Source organism: Xiphophorus maculatus, chromosome 7, assembly GCF_002775205.1.
Source record: "Xiphophorus maculatus strain JP 163 A chromosome 7, X_maculatus-5.0-male, whole genome shotgun sequence".
Taxonomy (NCBI): domain Eukaryota; kingdom Metazoa; phylum Chordata; class Actinopteri; order Cyprinodontiformes; family Poeciliidae; genus Xiphophorus; species Xiphophorus maculatus.
Window position 1 is genome coordinate 14,361,354 of NC_036449.1, and position 16,037 is coordinate 14,377,390.

The 16,037-nt window shown below is 39.4% G+C and overlaps 1 protein-coding gene across 1 annotated transcript in view; it reads right to left on the bottom strand.

Moving 5' to 3' along the window:
* Positions 1-1,733: 1,733 nt before the first annotated feature.
* Positions 1,734-16,037, bottom strand: part of anos1 (anosmin 1) — a 58,741-nt gene continuing 44,437 nt past the window's right edge. The window contains exons 7-14 of the mRNA XM_005799319.2: positions 13,582-13,787; positions 11,371-11,515; positions 9,489-9,635; positions 6,297-6,385; positions 4,332-4,503; positions 3,854-4,074; positions 3,087-3,228; positions 1,734-2,315 (exon numbers count right to left, since the gene is read on the bottom strand). Coding sequence (XP_005799376.1) covers positions 2,257-2,315; positions 3,087-3,228; positions 3,854-4,074; positions 4,332-4,503; positions 6,297-6,385; positions 9,489-9,635; positions 11,371-11,515; positions 13,582-13,787 — 1,181 coding nt within the window. The 3' untranslated portion in view covers positions 1,734-2,256. The remainder of the gene's footprint in view (positions 2,316-3,086; positions 3,229-3,853; positions 4,075-4,331; positions 4,504-6,296; positions 6,386-9,488; positions 9,636-11,370; positions 11,516-13,581; positions 13,788-16,037) is intronic.

Consider the following 16,037-nt stretch of genomic DNA (forward strand, 5'->3'; position numbering starts at 1 on the left):
ATTGGGTAAACTTGGCTTTGTGGAGGGGTATCACAGTAAGGTAAAGGTCAGTACAAATGCATGAAGAATAATTTTCTTTTGCCTTCCACTTCACAATTATGCTCTACTTTGTGTTACTCTATTAAATATTTCGAATAAAACACACAGAGGTATGAAGCTGTAGTGTGAAAAAAAGGGGAAAAATAAAGGTTCAGTGAGTGAAATATTTTTGTATGCTGTAATTTAGCCTAATTATCACCCATTGGTCTCAGCCAGCTGGTCTATTGCAATGACCTTTGTCATTGCAAAGGTGGAAAAAAATAACAAAATGGGAATTTCTGCAAGGAAAGTAAGTCACCAGGTAGGACAATATACAACCCAAGCTAGGTAGGACAATATCCATAGATAACAAAAACAACCTATACAAGTATGTAATAAATGAAACCTTCTACTCAAAGAATAGTTCTCCAATCTGAAAGCACCTAGAATTCTTTCCCCAAAGATCGCCAAAACAAATGTCTACATATTTAAAAAGTAAATTTTCATTTGACGTCTTTGACTCAATAACTGGACACATATTTTCTCTCCTGCCAGAGAAATCCTTTTAACAAATCCTTGTCTCTACAGTAACATGCCAATACTGTTGTCAAAGTTTTTGACATGGACTGCGTTTAGGTCCCAAATTGATACATCATTACCATGTTAAAACCTTTGCATAAATTCACTTATACTTGGCCCTTACTCTCCTATTGACACTCTTGGATGTAGCGTTGTGGGAGCATTTTCACATCTCATTTTATAATGGAGAAAAGCTGCAAAGGGGAGGCGGTATTTATCAGCTTTCAAACACACAATTGCTTGTACAGGCTGAGCATTATGCTGACAAACGTGGCGGTAAATCCACTAGATGACCTGTTTATTTGGATGTGTAGAGCGTGTGTCTTGGGCTCCTGGACCGATCTGTGAATATGCTACAGAGCCTGCCACGATGAACATCACAGCCAAAATAAGCAACTGTAGCTTCCAAACAGTCGAGAGTTTTTAGCAAAAGTGAGAGTGCGCAGCTCTCGAAACGGATAAAACAAGCAGCGACCGGGAACAGGTTAGGAGTTATTTTATTACTTAGCAGTTTGTACAGGTTCTAGCATGGAAAAATAACATGTAACATAAGACTGTATTTACAATTCCTTTTTTACAAAATGTCTTTACAAGATTATTTTTTTTTGTCAATATTTTTTTTTTAATCAATTTTAAAAATCTGAGACTACAACACATAAAATCCAAACACATTCACACACATCAAAAAAAGCAAACATTGTAATACACACATAAATAAATATAAACATTCACTGACTGCTCCAAGACAAATATTTCTACAGCCAAGAACATGTACAATTCATCTCCACACGTTATAATTTCATTAATAAACGTGACATATTACTTCCAATATAATTATTTGTTAATCTGTTAATGAAATATTGCTAACATACTGAAAAGAGGTAACACAGAGACGTTATTTCATGCCAACAGGATGCTTACAGTTGTCATGCAAAAAACCATTACGAGCTTTCAATTTGAAGCAAGTAATTCATTTACAGTTCAAAAATCAAATGGACTACATGCAACATACTACATGAAATATTCTGGGTTAGACAATAAGGACTTTAGTTACATTATCCATCAGTACAGACTGCATGTCTAAGCGCCTCTTTATTGGGTAAGCACAAAATAAATAGATTAAGTTCTACTTTTTCTTTCTTCAAGAATAACCAAATGCTCTGGCATCGCCTTACCATCCAGTAGGTTGTTTTCAACCACATGTTTATCAAATCCAATCAAAGGTCTTTTCTGTTGTGCACAAAGACAGTGGGATCAAAAACTAATTTCTGAGTTATTGGATCATTCTTGGCCAGAAATGTCATCACTTGCTTTTAAATCTGGGATGAGCTGGGATAAGGGGGGTAGGACTGTGCTCTAAGCAGCACAGAATATGAAACCTTGAAGTTTAACTTTCACTGTACACACACAAACCCATCCGGTGACATCTAAGTGAAAAGAGAGAGAGGGTGTGGGGGTAAAAAGGAGCTGATGCATTGTGGAGCTTGAAGAAGATAGACCCATTTTTCATGAGCTGAGAGAGTGCGGAGGTGGGGTGGTCCACTTCATGGTCCGGCGAACTGAGTTTCTGTGAGGTTCCACTCATTCCTTCCCTGGCTGACAGGAACAGAGTCACAGGCGATTCGCTCAGTCGGGTTGGGTTTGCCTGGGTATGCAAACTCAGTGTTTCTCCAATGATGGCTTCTGGTGATGAGAATGGTGCTGCCGGAGTCTGGGTCCTTTGAAAGCACAAATATTCAGATATACATCAGCTATTATTTGAAATTAGTTATTTTTGGTATACGGTCTTAATACGATGGTGTTGCTATTAGGTGTAGATTAGGAGCCTACTTTTTTTTTAACACTGTAAACACCGAATGTTTGCATCCATTACACTAATAATTAAAAAAATTATATAAATAACTGTATTTGAATTTTTGTTCAAAAGCTAATTGAGATCTCATTGCAGAAAATGGGTGGCTGGGAGGGGTTGTGCTAAGGTTGTCAGGGCTGATGGACTCGACAACATGGTTTCTGTTTCATAAGTAAGGATGCTAGCAAAAATGTTAACTGCAGTTGGCGTACATAGAAAAAATTTAACTGTGAAAACAGAATACCAACATAAGGGTCCAGCATGGTCAGGCTAGATCTACAATAGCTAAAATTAAATGCTATCAGCAGGTCCAACCTTTGCCAGAAACATCTTACCAATGAATCTGTAAATTAAACCTTCTATGATCTATTTTATTAAAAGTGCTGTTTTTGCCAACCTTGACATTTTTGCAGTGAGCAAAGCCATGCAGTACACAAATGCAAAGAGGAGTCTGTTTTCCTCTATATCTTTACTGCAAAGTAATCAAAAACAAAATATACATATTATCAATTAGGCATCAAAAGAAACTAATAGTAAAAAAGCACAATGGTAGACAGAAAGGTAGTGTCAAATTAAACAGAACATTAATTTTTTGGACTAATTGTTATATATGATATCATGGCTAACTGTAACTTACGGTGTTGTGCCAGTGGTTGTATATTTGGCGTCTGGAAGGTCTTGACAGTGGCGGGTCCCTCGCCTCCAGTTGTTATGACCTGCACCTCCAGTCTGTAGTATGTAGTCGGCCGCAAATTGGATACGACAAGCAGATTGTGATCCTACAAAGCCAAGGAGAGACTATCAGCCGAGATAAAACAACCATTCCCTATGAATTTGACAGTACTTTAAGTTAAGCTGTAAAACAGAGATTTATTAGTTGTCTTTGCAGAAGCCAGACACAAAAACAAAGCCTTGGTTTTCATAAGGCTGCTGCCAGTGTGACAAAGTGTTTAGTAGGTGGTTTTATTTATAGCCATGCTCATAAGGCAGAGTGCAGATAGGCAGAATGTGTTGTTGATGAAGAAGATAATGTCAAAGAGTGGCTGTTTAAGAACCCCACCAGAGGATAAAAGAGGACGACATGAAGGCAGATGAAGAGTTTTGAGAGGAAAACCAGCAGCAATGCTACCTCTGATCTATCTATGTGCCTCACTGCACGGCAACGCCTAATCACAGGATTCACTCAAAGAGTCCTCAGAACGTTATCTGAAAACCACTGTCACCTCTGACAGATGCTCTAAACTAAAAATCAGAGGACAGGACGTCTTTTCCAAATATAGCAAAATTTTCTGAATGTGTACGGCAATGCTAGTACACATTCTAGCGACATATGAGAAGCAACAAAAATAAGCTGATGCTGTGAAGAGAAAACTGTCAGTCTGGTTCCACTAGGATTAAACGTACTGGAGGCAGGATCTGGGACTGGGATATGATGCTGTTGGGCAGACTGTTTTGCCGGCTCTCAGTGTTGATCTCCGCCCAGGTGACCTGGAAGCCTGTGATCCGTTGGTGAGGAGCCACCCTGGACACGCGCCACAGGAAGCTGCCCGTTATGTTTCCGTCATTCATGGAGAAGGAGGCCGTCAGATTTTCTGGTTTAGCCAGAACCTTTGGAAGAACTGAAGCTGGAAAGAGAAAAGTGACAGCAATAAATGGAAATGTAAAAGCTTGCATTTATTCCAGACTCCCTTCTCCCCCCCTCCTTTAAATCCACATTTGCCGAGAAAATGCTTAACATGTTGACTTGTTCTTTCAATCCTGCATAGATTTTCCCCATCATCCTGCTGATACCACAAGACACAAAGGTATCTAATTTCTGTGTCTCTGCTAATGTGGATTGATTTTAAAATGCCCTTCATGTGTCAGGCAGCTGAATCCTCACCTCCCTCCCCCGGGCAGGGGATGTGTTTGTGGGTCTTGCTCCGGATGGTAGCACAGGATGGGGTGAAGAAGGTGGTGCTCTCGTCCTTGGAGCGTCTTTTGGACTTTAGTAAATGAACGGTGACTTTGTACTTGCAGGAGAACAGCAGACCCGGAAGGTTGATGTAGTTCTCCTGAGTAAAGAAACAGATTTTTCAGCCCTGATGACTCTGACTTGTCACCCGGGTCAGTCCCTGTGTGGAGCTTCAGAGATGATTTAATACACAGCACTAGAGGAGATCAAGTTCCTGCTTAGGTCTCTGAAACACATCCCAGATTCCGATCGTACCTCGAACACATACACAGAAGAGGTTAGCCTAACATTTTACAACGTAAAACGCAAAATCATAGCTTCTGCACCTGAAATAAATTCACCATCATCAAACATTCTATTTATTTACGTAATCACATTCAAAAAGTGAAACTTAAATATCATGTATTATGCATTCAGTTACACGCAAACTGATTTCAGGTGTTACTGTACAGCATTTGCAGTGATCAGCCGGATGATTATCTAAGATAAGGAAGCCCAGGTTGCTTAAGAGGGACGTATGATGCAAAATCCAAAACACATTTTTAGTGTACTCTCAGTGTCTAAGCATGCAATTTATTTTTTTATTTATTCCATCCTGATATCTTTAAATTCTTTCTGGGTTATATTTTTCAGTCTGTTCATTTTTCTCTCTTCCCTATGACGTTTTCTTGTCTATTACAGTAGAACTGCTAAACAAGATCATGACTTCCGGCTAATCAGTCTTGTGAATACGGCACATTTATTTCCTTTTAGCAATTTTGTAATCCACGTTCTATCAGTTATGCCAAGAAATCAAGTCAAAATGTTCAGTTCTAGTGTGTATTAGTGCATAGGATTCTTTACATTGACTCTCAGCACCACAGCCTCTTCAAAGTATCTGGTTAAATTTTATTTTTCTCTGGAACGTGCCCACATCAGTGGGGAAAGTCTGAGAACGCAGTGTAACATTTCTGTATTGAAAATTCTTTTTTATTCTGTTTTTGTAACATTAAAATTTTCTGAGAAACTGAATTTTTGAGTTATTAGCTGTAAGCCATAATCAAAGTAAAGATCAATTTATTGAAATTCACAGGTAAATAAGGCATAACCACAAGAACATGAGGACTAAAATAAGATGCAGAAACCACAGTGTGCTCACGGCCCGTAAATGTGGGTTAATGAATTCAGATCAACAGTTTTTCACTGTAAACCTATTTCAAGATTTAATCATCTATTGATCTTGACAAAAAAAGACAAGCTAACACTTTTTCAATTTCTCTAAGGGAACAAAGAAATCTTGCTGACTTGTGGATTCAGACCTCGCAGTAATAAAGTCTGCCTACATTAATAGACGGTCCCTTAGGAGAGGGTGTATATTCTCTCTGATATGAAACAGCTTTGATTAAAAGCGAATGAGGCGCTGCGCTCACATAAAAGCCCAAGTCTGGACTCCTCCTCGGTGATATATGGAAAATACATATTCCCAAGCAACCAGAGAGCTGCTTCCCAAAGAATGTGTTGATTGAAAGACTCTGACACCCTCGATTTGGTTGAGAGACACCCATTGCCGAGTTCTCACCTCTTCTACGTGTACACAACTCAGAAAGAGACACATTCAGTAGCATGGCCGAGGCCTTTGGAGGAGTATAACCCCACTATTCCTGGAAACAATGCTTAAGCTTAAGTGTTTTATTGGCTAACAAACCACATGCCTGACCGTAATTACTGACTCATAGGACTGAAAACAACAGGCAGTACAAACCCAACATAACAGGTCTTATGGTTCACTCAGTGGGTCTCTTTACCCTGATCGGTCCTTTCTCAGCGTCAGACAAAAGGTCAGACAAGTACTCCGCATCGGCTTTAGCTGCTGTTCAGTTCGCAGCTTTGTGAGGCGACTTCAGTTGGACTGACCTGTGTGACGGATTTCTCTGGGCCTCGGGTCTCATTGTGGCTGCAGTACTCAGGCATCCACTGGACGTGGTAGCGACTCACCGTGGGGTCTGCAACAAATGAAGAATGAGGGGTGAAGAGTGGAATGTTAAAAAGCACCTCAGTATGCAGAACCTTAAGCCTTCATAATGAAACAGTGCTCCATCACCAGGCTGGGTCCAGCATTTAACAAGCTGCACAGCAATCACATACTACTATTAAACAAAAATAAAAATACTTCAGAAGTAAACAATGATTACTGGTGTCAACCTAATAAGCCATAAAACTGAATAATGAATCAACTTTTTAACCACTACAATGCTGTTAGCTTTTTTCTTTTTTGTCTCTTGACAATTAAACATTTTTAAAAACTCCTAAAATGCAGGTGGCACATGTCTCTTCAGGACTACACATCGAAATGAAGGAATGACACAGTCGAACCAAAATACAAACTAAAATCTCAGTTTTAAATGAATAAAAAATGTATGATCATTTTTGTCCTAGATCTATATTTTTTGAAATTGCACAGTATAACAATTTCATAACATACAGTAAAAATCAACCGGCTAACATAATTGTTTTTCTCATTTTCTTTTTTTAACAGACATATCTGCAGTAACATCACTTTTTTCTCCACTATATCATTACAAATATCTTCTCTCTCCCTATTTTCTCTAACAAAACATGTACATGAACATGTTAGTAATCATTAAAAACACCAATCTCTGCACATGCATATCAGACTTTAAAAGTTAATAGATTCCATACTTTAGTTACGTTCTCCAGGCAAACTGAAATGTAAGTTAATAATGGCGACATGATTGACTCCAGTAATTTATCTAACTGGATTTATGAAGTAATCACTTCTTGAACACCAGCATTACTTTCCACACCCAGGCCAGTTTAATATCGTCATGAACTGAGAGACATATAGAGTTTAGTTTTAGAAGCCTGCTACCTCCTGGAGAAATGTTTTATGGTCAGATAAACCAAAGAATGCGCTTCCTGGGTGAAGTGACCACAAATATGACTCAAGATTAGTTCTTTCAACTCTAAGGAAATGGTCTAAACTCTCGTTTATGCAGTGGCATCTAACTGTGGACTGTTTCACTTGAGGTAAAACTAGTGCACTTCACAAAGTGAAGGGAATGATGAAGAAGGAGCTCTTCCAAATACCTAAATTCAAATCAGACGCATGCATAAGAAAATAAATACTCTGTAGAAAAGTAAACATGACAACAATGACTTTATCAATCAATTAAGGGAACTACAGAGAAAACAACAAACAGGTGTCCTTCTGTTGTGAAATAAATCTGGACATATTTACTAGTGCAGCTCCACAACAAAGCATCACTGTGATGCTACTCTGACATATTTTAAATGATTCACAGATGGTATCTTATAGGATATAATACACGTTATCGGAAAATCTTATAACTCTTGTTCTCATTTTTGGGTCCATACTAATGAATACCTTTAGGGGTGGAAAGCCCTTCTCTGTTCATGTCTATGTGATATCATCAACATAAACTCCCTGCTTTGGTGAACCTTTTTTTTTTCCTCGCCAACAAATCTCAGAATGAACATTCTTGCGTCTTCAGAGTATCAAGTCAAGTTGATCATGTTGACGCTTTATATGAAAATACAAGAACCTCCACATAAACTTCTCAGCAGTGTTTATTTCACCATCATCCTTATCTTGGTTTACACGGGTTATAATTCCTTCAACTGTGCTGCTTGGGCTTTTCTTTCAATATACTTCCACGATTAATAATTGAGTTGTGCTTCATTCACCCCTCAGCAGGGGCCTGGGTTGCAGTGGGGGAGATAAAAAGGGGTCCTTTGAAGGCTTAGACACGGGTCTGGCACTTGGAGCCCCTGAGCTCTTTGGAAGCAGAAGAGAGGAATTACAGCAAACCGGGAAAATTGGGAAAAAATAAACAAGATAGGCTTAGCAGGGGCTGATGGAGAGGGGAAAAGCCATGTAAAACAAGAAATAGGACGTGGAAATCAGGTAGTGAACAGAAACTCAGTGGTGTTTGATAAATCACGACAAGGGGCAAGCTTTAGAAGTACCGCTGTGCAGAATTGCTGTGTATTGTCTGCGCGCTGAGAAGACAGCAGATACTTTATCAAAGCTGGAGTACAATATCGTTCCCTTTAGTCCGCTGGAAACAATCCAGAGGCCAGGCTGCTTTGGATCACAAACACAATGAGTGAGAGTTTAATCATGGTTCAGTTAACCTGTCCCCTCTGTCCGTCACACAAACCAGATGTCCAGAGACTCTCTGGCTCTCTAGGCCATCTGTGTGTCTGTGTGTTTACATTAGCTGAGAGCAAGGCCATCCTTCAGACTGATGAGCGGCAGCGGCGGACACTCACCGCAAACCGGGACCACAATACAAGAAACAGGTCCTGGATTAACTCTGCTCTGCAACGCAGTGATTCCCCAGCCACGCTTGATCCTTGTCAGCATCACTCAGCTCAGTGAGTCCAGGCCAACCTCGCTAACAGCTCTGCGCCAGCCCTGCTCCCCTGCTCTCCTCGCTCTGATTCAGCAGTTGGTGTCTCACCAGGCCTCTCCTACAGCCAGGGCTCGCATTCTTGACTCAAGGATGTGGAGTTTGGCCCGGGCGATGACATATATTTGCAATATGACATAGAGCAGTGAATGGGACTTGACAGGTTACCCTTAGACCATGGCTTTCAGGGTTTCCATACTTTCACTCCGGTATTAGCTGAAGATTTTTAAGAGAATGGATTCCGCTGGGAGAGGCATGCTTTAACCCCTCGTGGTGCTGGAACCCGCCATCGCGTCTACTCCCTATGACATCAGCTTTTTGTAAAATGAAACGAGTCTAATGTGAGAATCTATTAAACACAGCTGAGCTCGGGTTCTGTGTTTATTGTTCTTCGCTAAACGGTGGCTCCTTCCTAACTGTCCGTGTGAAGATTTTAACTATTCTACCGAGCGCTCGAATTACAAAGGCCCCCACAAAGACACGTTGCTTTACTTACATCACTGACACCGCATTTATAAGTGCAATCCGCCATTGTTTAAGTGAGCGAGGATCAGTCATAACATCTTAATGCGGTGCACATGAGTCATAGTGATTGATGGGCATGACGGGGTGCTAATTTGGTGGGAGTAAAGCTGAAAAACAGAGCGCTTACCTCCCCGTTTCTTCCAATAGACTCGGACCTGGAGCTGACCATCCTGGTAGAAGGGTGTGCCCACTTCCAGAGGCCCAGAGGGGCGTTTGGCCAACGTCGAACCCAGAGGGGATATCTCCTCCTTCTTGGACTTGTGGGTCGATTTTGCTGGGAACAGAAGAGAGAAGTGTTTGCTCCGGTAGCTAAGATACAGCAGTGACTATGTTATGGCACTCTCTTCAGCATGGTAACAGACTTGATTATGACTTTGGATGATCACAGCAGTGAGCAATATAAGAAAAAAGCCCCATCTCTTTATACATGGGTGCTCTGTAACTGCAGGGGTTGGAAGTTCACACGTGCATAAGAAGGAGCTCATTCTCACTTAGGCTTGATGCCTGCATGAACATCAGCTACAGATGGACGTAAACATGATGACAGTATACCAATCCTATCTATGTTTGTTTGCCCTTCTGGTAATTTTAGAGATATTCAATTCTAATCAGAAGTAAAACAAATCAAGGCAGAAGCAAAAGGAGGATTTTGCCAGGTGTGTTTTGACAAATCTACTGCCACTATATCCAGGCTCAGTACGTCATCATTGTATGAAGCTAAAATCTATCTAGCATTGCGATTTATGTTCCACCAGAACATACAAACCTAGCAGGTTTCTTTGTGCATGATTTGAGATATTGAGTTCAAGATTTAGCTGTTATAATATCGCTTTATCTTTTCCATTTTGAAGCCCCAATGCAGCACTTTATGGCAACTGGGAAACTACATTTCTAATCTTCGCCAATGTAAACTAAAAGCTACGAAAAATTTTTTAGTCAATGATCTAAAATAGGTTTCTCATCCCCAACCTGTACATAATTACAGAATTATAAATGATGTACCGAGAAAAAAACTGGTTGGAAGTCAAACATCCGATACAAATCACCACGAGGTCACATTGATAATTCGGCTGCACAACATCTGGAAAACATGTAATGCATCATTACATCACTGCTGAAGATTTTTATGACAGTGTCGATTGATATTAACTCCCATATTTTGCTGTCTGTTGCAATAAGGATATTGCACTCAAAGATGTTGGGATTGCGATAGAAAATATTGTGCAGATCTAAATGACAACAACACTCTTCGTTTTGGAAGCTGCTGTTGAAGGACAAACTGTCAAAGACAACAACTTTTATTATCGGTGTGATATTTAAAGATGTCTGTGGAGGGAAAGCGGTGTTGAAGTTATATAAAAGGGAACTACTGTATATTTTCAATGACATTTCAAGCAAATCTGCACATCGTACAGGCTGCAAGCTTTTATTCAATCTACCTTTGAATAAAAGCTCAGAATACAAAATACTGGCAGCCTTCTGGGAATCTCAGCGTTAAGGTCAGGACACTGCATTTTCATGAATATGCACAAGAAGACTTCTCTTTTTGTGATTCTAGCCACTCCAGCCGTTGACTAAAATGGCTTTCATTTTCTCTAAACATTACTCTAAAACTGTACCGTAAACTTTTTCCAGCTATTTATTTCCAAATTTGCAATATCATTGCAGCTAGAGAGATTATAAAGCCAATCAAAAGCAGCGGTCCACAGCACCGTTGCAATAGCTTCATGTTTGAAGTGGACTTAGTAGTTTGTCCAGACTTCATTGAAATTCTATGTGTAACAAGCTAAATTAACACATGCTGTTATTCTGCACTGAAAGCTGACGTCAGCTGACAAGCATAACAAAACAAGCACAGATAAAAATGTGGGGATTTGGTTACCCATATTATGCAAGCCTCAGGCAGCACAAAATACAAACCAAAAGGATTTGAAAAATAAGAAAGCTACATCTAAATGCCTTCATGTAGATGTGCAAATGAAGAATAGTACAGCAGCTTGAGTGTTTACCTGATTCATTATTCTGAGAGGTACTGAAGTGGAGTGAGGCCTTGGAGCTCTTCAGACGCACCTGTCCCCAGTATGTGACAGCCTGCAGCTCCACAGTGTAACTGTTGTTTTGTTGCAGTCCCTCCAGATCCACCCAGCTCTGAGCCTGCAACAAGAAACAAACAAAAAAAACCCAACACTTTTAGACTTATTTATTGTTACTATACGTCAGTTTGAGAGACCTTTTCAAAGTCCTGTCACTGTACCAGCTCTGATTCAGCCTGGCCAGACCCGGTGTCTGCGTGTGGGAAAGTCCTGCGTATCAGGAACACATCTGGAGCTGAGGAAGGTACCGTGACCAGGGAGATAGCCTCCAGGGGGCCGTGTGAGAGAGCCGTGTTATCAGAGCCTCCCAGGGCTTCTTCACTGCGCTGGACTTCTAGCATTCCACCGTCAGCGTGAACCTGATGAGTTCCTCTTATTGACTACGTGTGTTTTGACATTCTTCAAGCAGCAGGCTGCTTTCAAAGCCCCCGAGGTGCCAAAGTGGAAACCAGTAGTACATGTGTCAACAGTGTCTGGTATCTCCCACCTCTATCTCTTCTGTGCCACATCTGCTATGTGTTTTAAAAACTAATTCAGGAAAAAAAAGAAAATCTATAGGTGTGTGTGTGCGTGTGTGTGGACTGTCTAGACAATCCGTCTTCCTGCTCGGTTCTGTCATCAAATACTCTTCAGTGATAGTAAGCCACATGTGCCATCTGATCATGTGTTGCTACAGACAGTTTCATGAAACTCATAATTTTAACACAATCTTTAAGAAAAAAAAATAGAATCTAGTTTTGCAAATGAATATATTTTTATTGCACAATACAAATAAAATGCTTTCTACGGCCTTCTTTTTAGTGATGTAGTTTTCAATAATTCAAACAGCATAATATTGTTAAAGAAAGTTGTACCTTCATCTTGCCAGATTGCTACTATTTACTTAGCCATGCGTAAAGGATGTTGTTTTTCCTTTCTTTGTTATACCAATGTTTTTAAGAAATCATTACATTTTTGTGTGAACAGTTTACAAAATTATATATATATATATATAATGTATTTAAAGTATATATTTTGTGGGGGAGTCTAAGTGTTTTTCACCCTGCACAATAAAATGCACAGTGCTAGAAGACTGTTTTGGCTGCTACAACTACATCTTAATTGTGTGTGATGGTACACACAATCAAAGCAATGTTCTAAGTTTTTGAAGCAGTAGAAAAACCTTTTCTGAAAGTTTTGTCCAAATACATTTACCGGGCACAGCACGGAAATACATTAGGAGCTAAATTAGGAAACATGCTAGGTAACATTAGTACTTAAGCAAACTGCTGCACCATAGTTTGTTTTGTATAAACAAACGTAATCGTTTTTTCAATCCATGTAATTTTTCATATGTGTTTAAGTTTCCTTAAACATGCATAAAAAATAAAAAAATAAAAAATTCTCTGTTTGTGCCAACTCTTTGCTGTAAAAACCTTGACCAGGCATGTCAAAGAAATAAAACAAGAATTTGTTCTTTCTGGGTTAATAAAAATAGTTGGTAGAATTCTAGCATGCAAAAAAATAAAATAAAATTACTAGAAGTACAAGAGCATTAATGATAGAAATCATGGGACTGTTTTAAACACAATATTTATGCAACAATTACAGATTGCTTTTTGGCTCTCAGCTTACATACGCTGATTTCATCTATTGAATTATAATAGAAATTAGGAAGTGGGTGTACAGTTATGAAAACTGCAGTTGTTAAGCTGCTCAGATCTGTTCGAAGTACAAAAAAATAATCTAATAAATCACAAAAAATAAAGCACAGCACATTTTAGAAAAAGTGAATTACTCAATCAGTTTGACTAATGACTTCAGAATACCAACATAACAAATCAGAGTGAGATATTTAGGAAACCCAGATATGTTAATCATGATTTATCACTTTGAACAGGGCTATTCATCACACTTAGTGTGTTACCCTTCACATTTTAACATCATTTAAGGGTTCTTTCATCAGAATAAGAAATTAAAACAATGTAACACATTGTTTTATTAAGTGTGACTGAAAAATACAAAGCTGATTCCCTGTTTGTCTTTATTATCCACTGCATGCCAGAATAGATGTCCAAAGAAGTGAAGACAGAGAGGGTAATGATACCAACTGTGACAACACTGAGAAACAAAGAGAGAGGGAATTACCCCATTTGTGGTTGTTCTCCTCTTCTTCTTGGATGGAACCATCGACTTTGAGGGCACAGTCCAGCTCCAGAACACTTTGTAGTGATGAATGGGGATATCAGGCTCCTCTGGCAAGCTCCAATTGAGACGAACCATCACCGTGCCTTCATCGCCCAAAGTCAGGTTGGCGACACGCAGATTGGTTGGGCTAGGAGGCGCCGAAGGGTCTATGGAACAAAGAAGCAGTAAAAAACTGCTTTTATTATCTGTGAACACTAGATGTGTAATATATGAAAATGTATTTAAAATGAAGACTGACTTGTGAAGCACTCTAGCTTCTGTTTTAGCTATAGTATGACCCAGTCTTTAGATTTTGACCATTCTTTTCTCTTCTGCTCACTTTAGCTAGCCAGCTGGGCTTTATGGTTCCTCCAAAGAAAGCATCTTTGTCAAAATAATGATAATAATGTTTCTCTGCCCTTCATAGTGCCATTACACCATATTGCTTACAAAAACATGACTGTTTTTCAGATGCCATAATGGAAATCAAAATGTTAAAATATTACATTTCATCTCTTGTCAACATGTTGCTGTAGTTACACCAAAATCTACTTCTGGCTGATCAGTCCCAGAGAAAGGGTTGGCAGGAAGTTGTGCTGTGTTCAAAGACTGAACTGAACTCTCAAATATCGTACATTCAATACTTGGGGGCAGCAGTTGTGTAGATATTTGTCTTCACTGTACACTATGATACACTACTCTCACTCAATATCAGTGAGATATTGAGTGAGACTCTGACAAGAATCAGTGTCTGTAGCAGTGTTTTTTTCCATGTCAGACCTTTAAAAGATTGTAAAATGTTAAAATCTAGTACTTACAATATTTTCTTGTCTAAATGAAAACGCAAAGAGCTCAATAAGTTGGTAATAGCTTGTGATGAAGCAAATGCATTATATACAATATCCACTTTAAGATAAATCACAAAGGCATTAAGATTTATGCATTTTAATGCATGAATCTTAATGCATGTAAAGGTAAATGTAAACCTTTATATTTACTAATGTAAAGGTTTACACTAGTGAGGCATTTTACACAACAAGTGAAGATTTTTATTGCTTTTTTTGCATAAGCACTACCATTAATTTGAGATGAGCGTGAAAACCTCAAAATATGGGCAAGACAAATCTGAGATGAATAACTTCATGCCTATTTCTCAAAAACACAGATTTTTAAAATCTCAAATATTTATGATATAAAAAAAAGAAGATTCATGTTTTTTTCTCGTCAAGTTCAGAAAAGCTCACACACTTATGAAGAGGACATTTGTGACAAATTCTGTGCCAGACCAGTAATCTTGACTTCAGGTAGGAATTACAACAGCTTCACAACTAAACCCTGCACTGTGGCCGATAGAGGAGGGCAACAAGCTCCACCGACAATCTGCCCTGCGATGTTATGACAGGTGTCATGTCACGTTCAAGACAGCATTCAGCCCCACTGAGAACACAGGTCGAGGGTTAACAAACACATGCTGCTCACTTTGGCTCCATGTCCAGCATTAATGTACTTCAGTGCATGAATGATGCCCAGAGTAAGGCTGGCCCCAAACCGATCCATATGTGCGCCGGATGTTAGTTTGGCGGAGGAGCACCACCAGAGCCATACGCCAGATGAGAGGGAGCGATACTTTTAATGAGAAAATGATTCATGCCACAACCTACTTGGTTCCCATTGCCAGGGACCTCTCCCACCTGAAACGCATTTAATCAGGTCCAAAAACACCAAATGGACACATCGAGTCTTTAAAGCTGCTTCATGTCAACTGTGCAAGATAAATAAGCAGTCAGTTCTTACAAATTGCCCTAACAAAGTACGGTCGTGCAAAATTGCATTCAGATGATATGGTCATATTACACAAACAATGGTTGCATGACAGAATGGCCGACACTTCATCAAATCCCTGACAAGTCTCATCAATCTATCAGTGTTCTGGCACTGATTGGCCTGATTAGAGATCGGTTTCCATCCCTGCAGCACAGTCCTTCCCCCACCTGGTGTCTGTCTCGCTGTCTGAGAGCCATCCATAATGCTCAGAGGAGCAAAAGGATGATGAAGGACTAACAGCACAGGTCAACACACAGCCAAATACACTAATACCTTTTATATGTGGTATCTGATCTAGTATTAGGCAGAACATGGCGAGTCATAGCGATTCCGTTTTGATATGCATGTTATTGGTATGATATATATAAGTGATCTCAGTGGTGCTACAGGCATTACTGTAGTCATATTGGTTTGCTTCCACATGGAAAATAAAACTATTAATCACAGGAAATGGTATGTCCACAAAACTGGAATGTGATAACAACATGATTCAACAGTAACTTTAACGAATGCCACCTGCAAGGCTATTTATGAAGCTGAATAAAGACGTGTCAGACAGTAAAATTAGATGGAATCAGAATTTATTCAGTAAA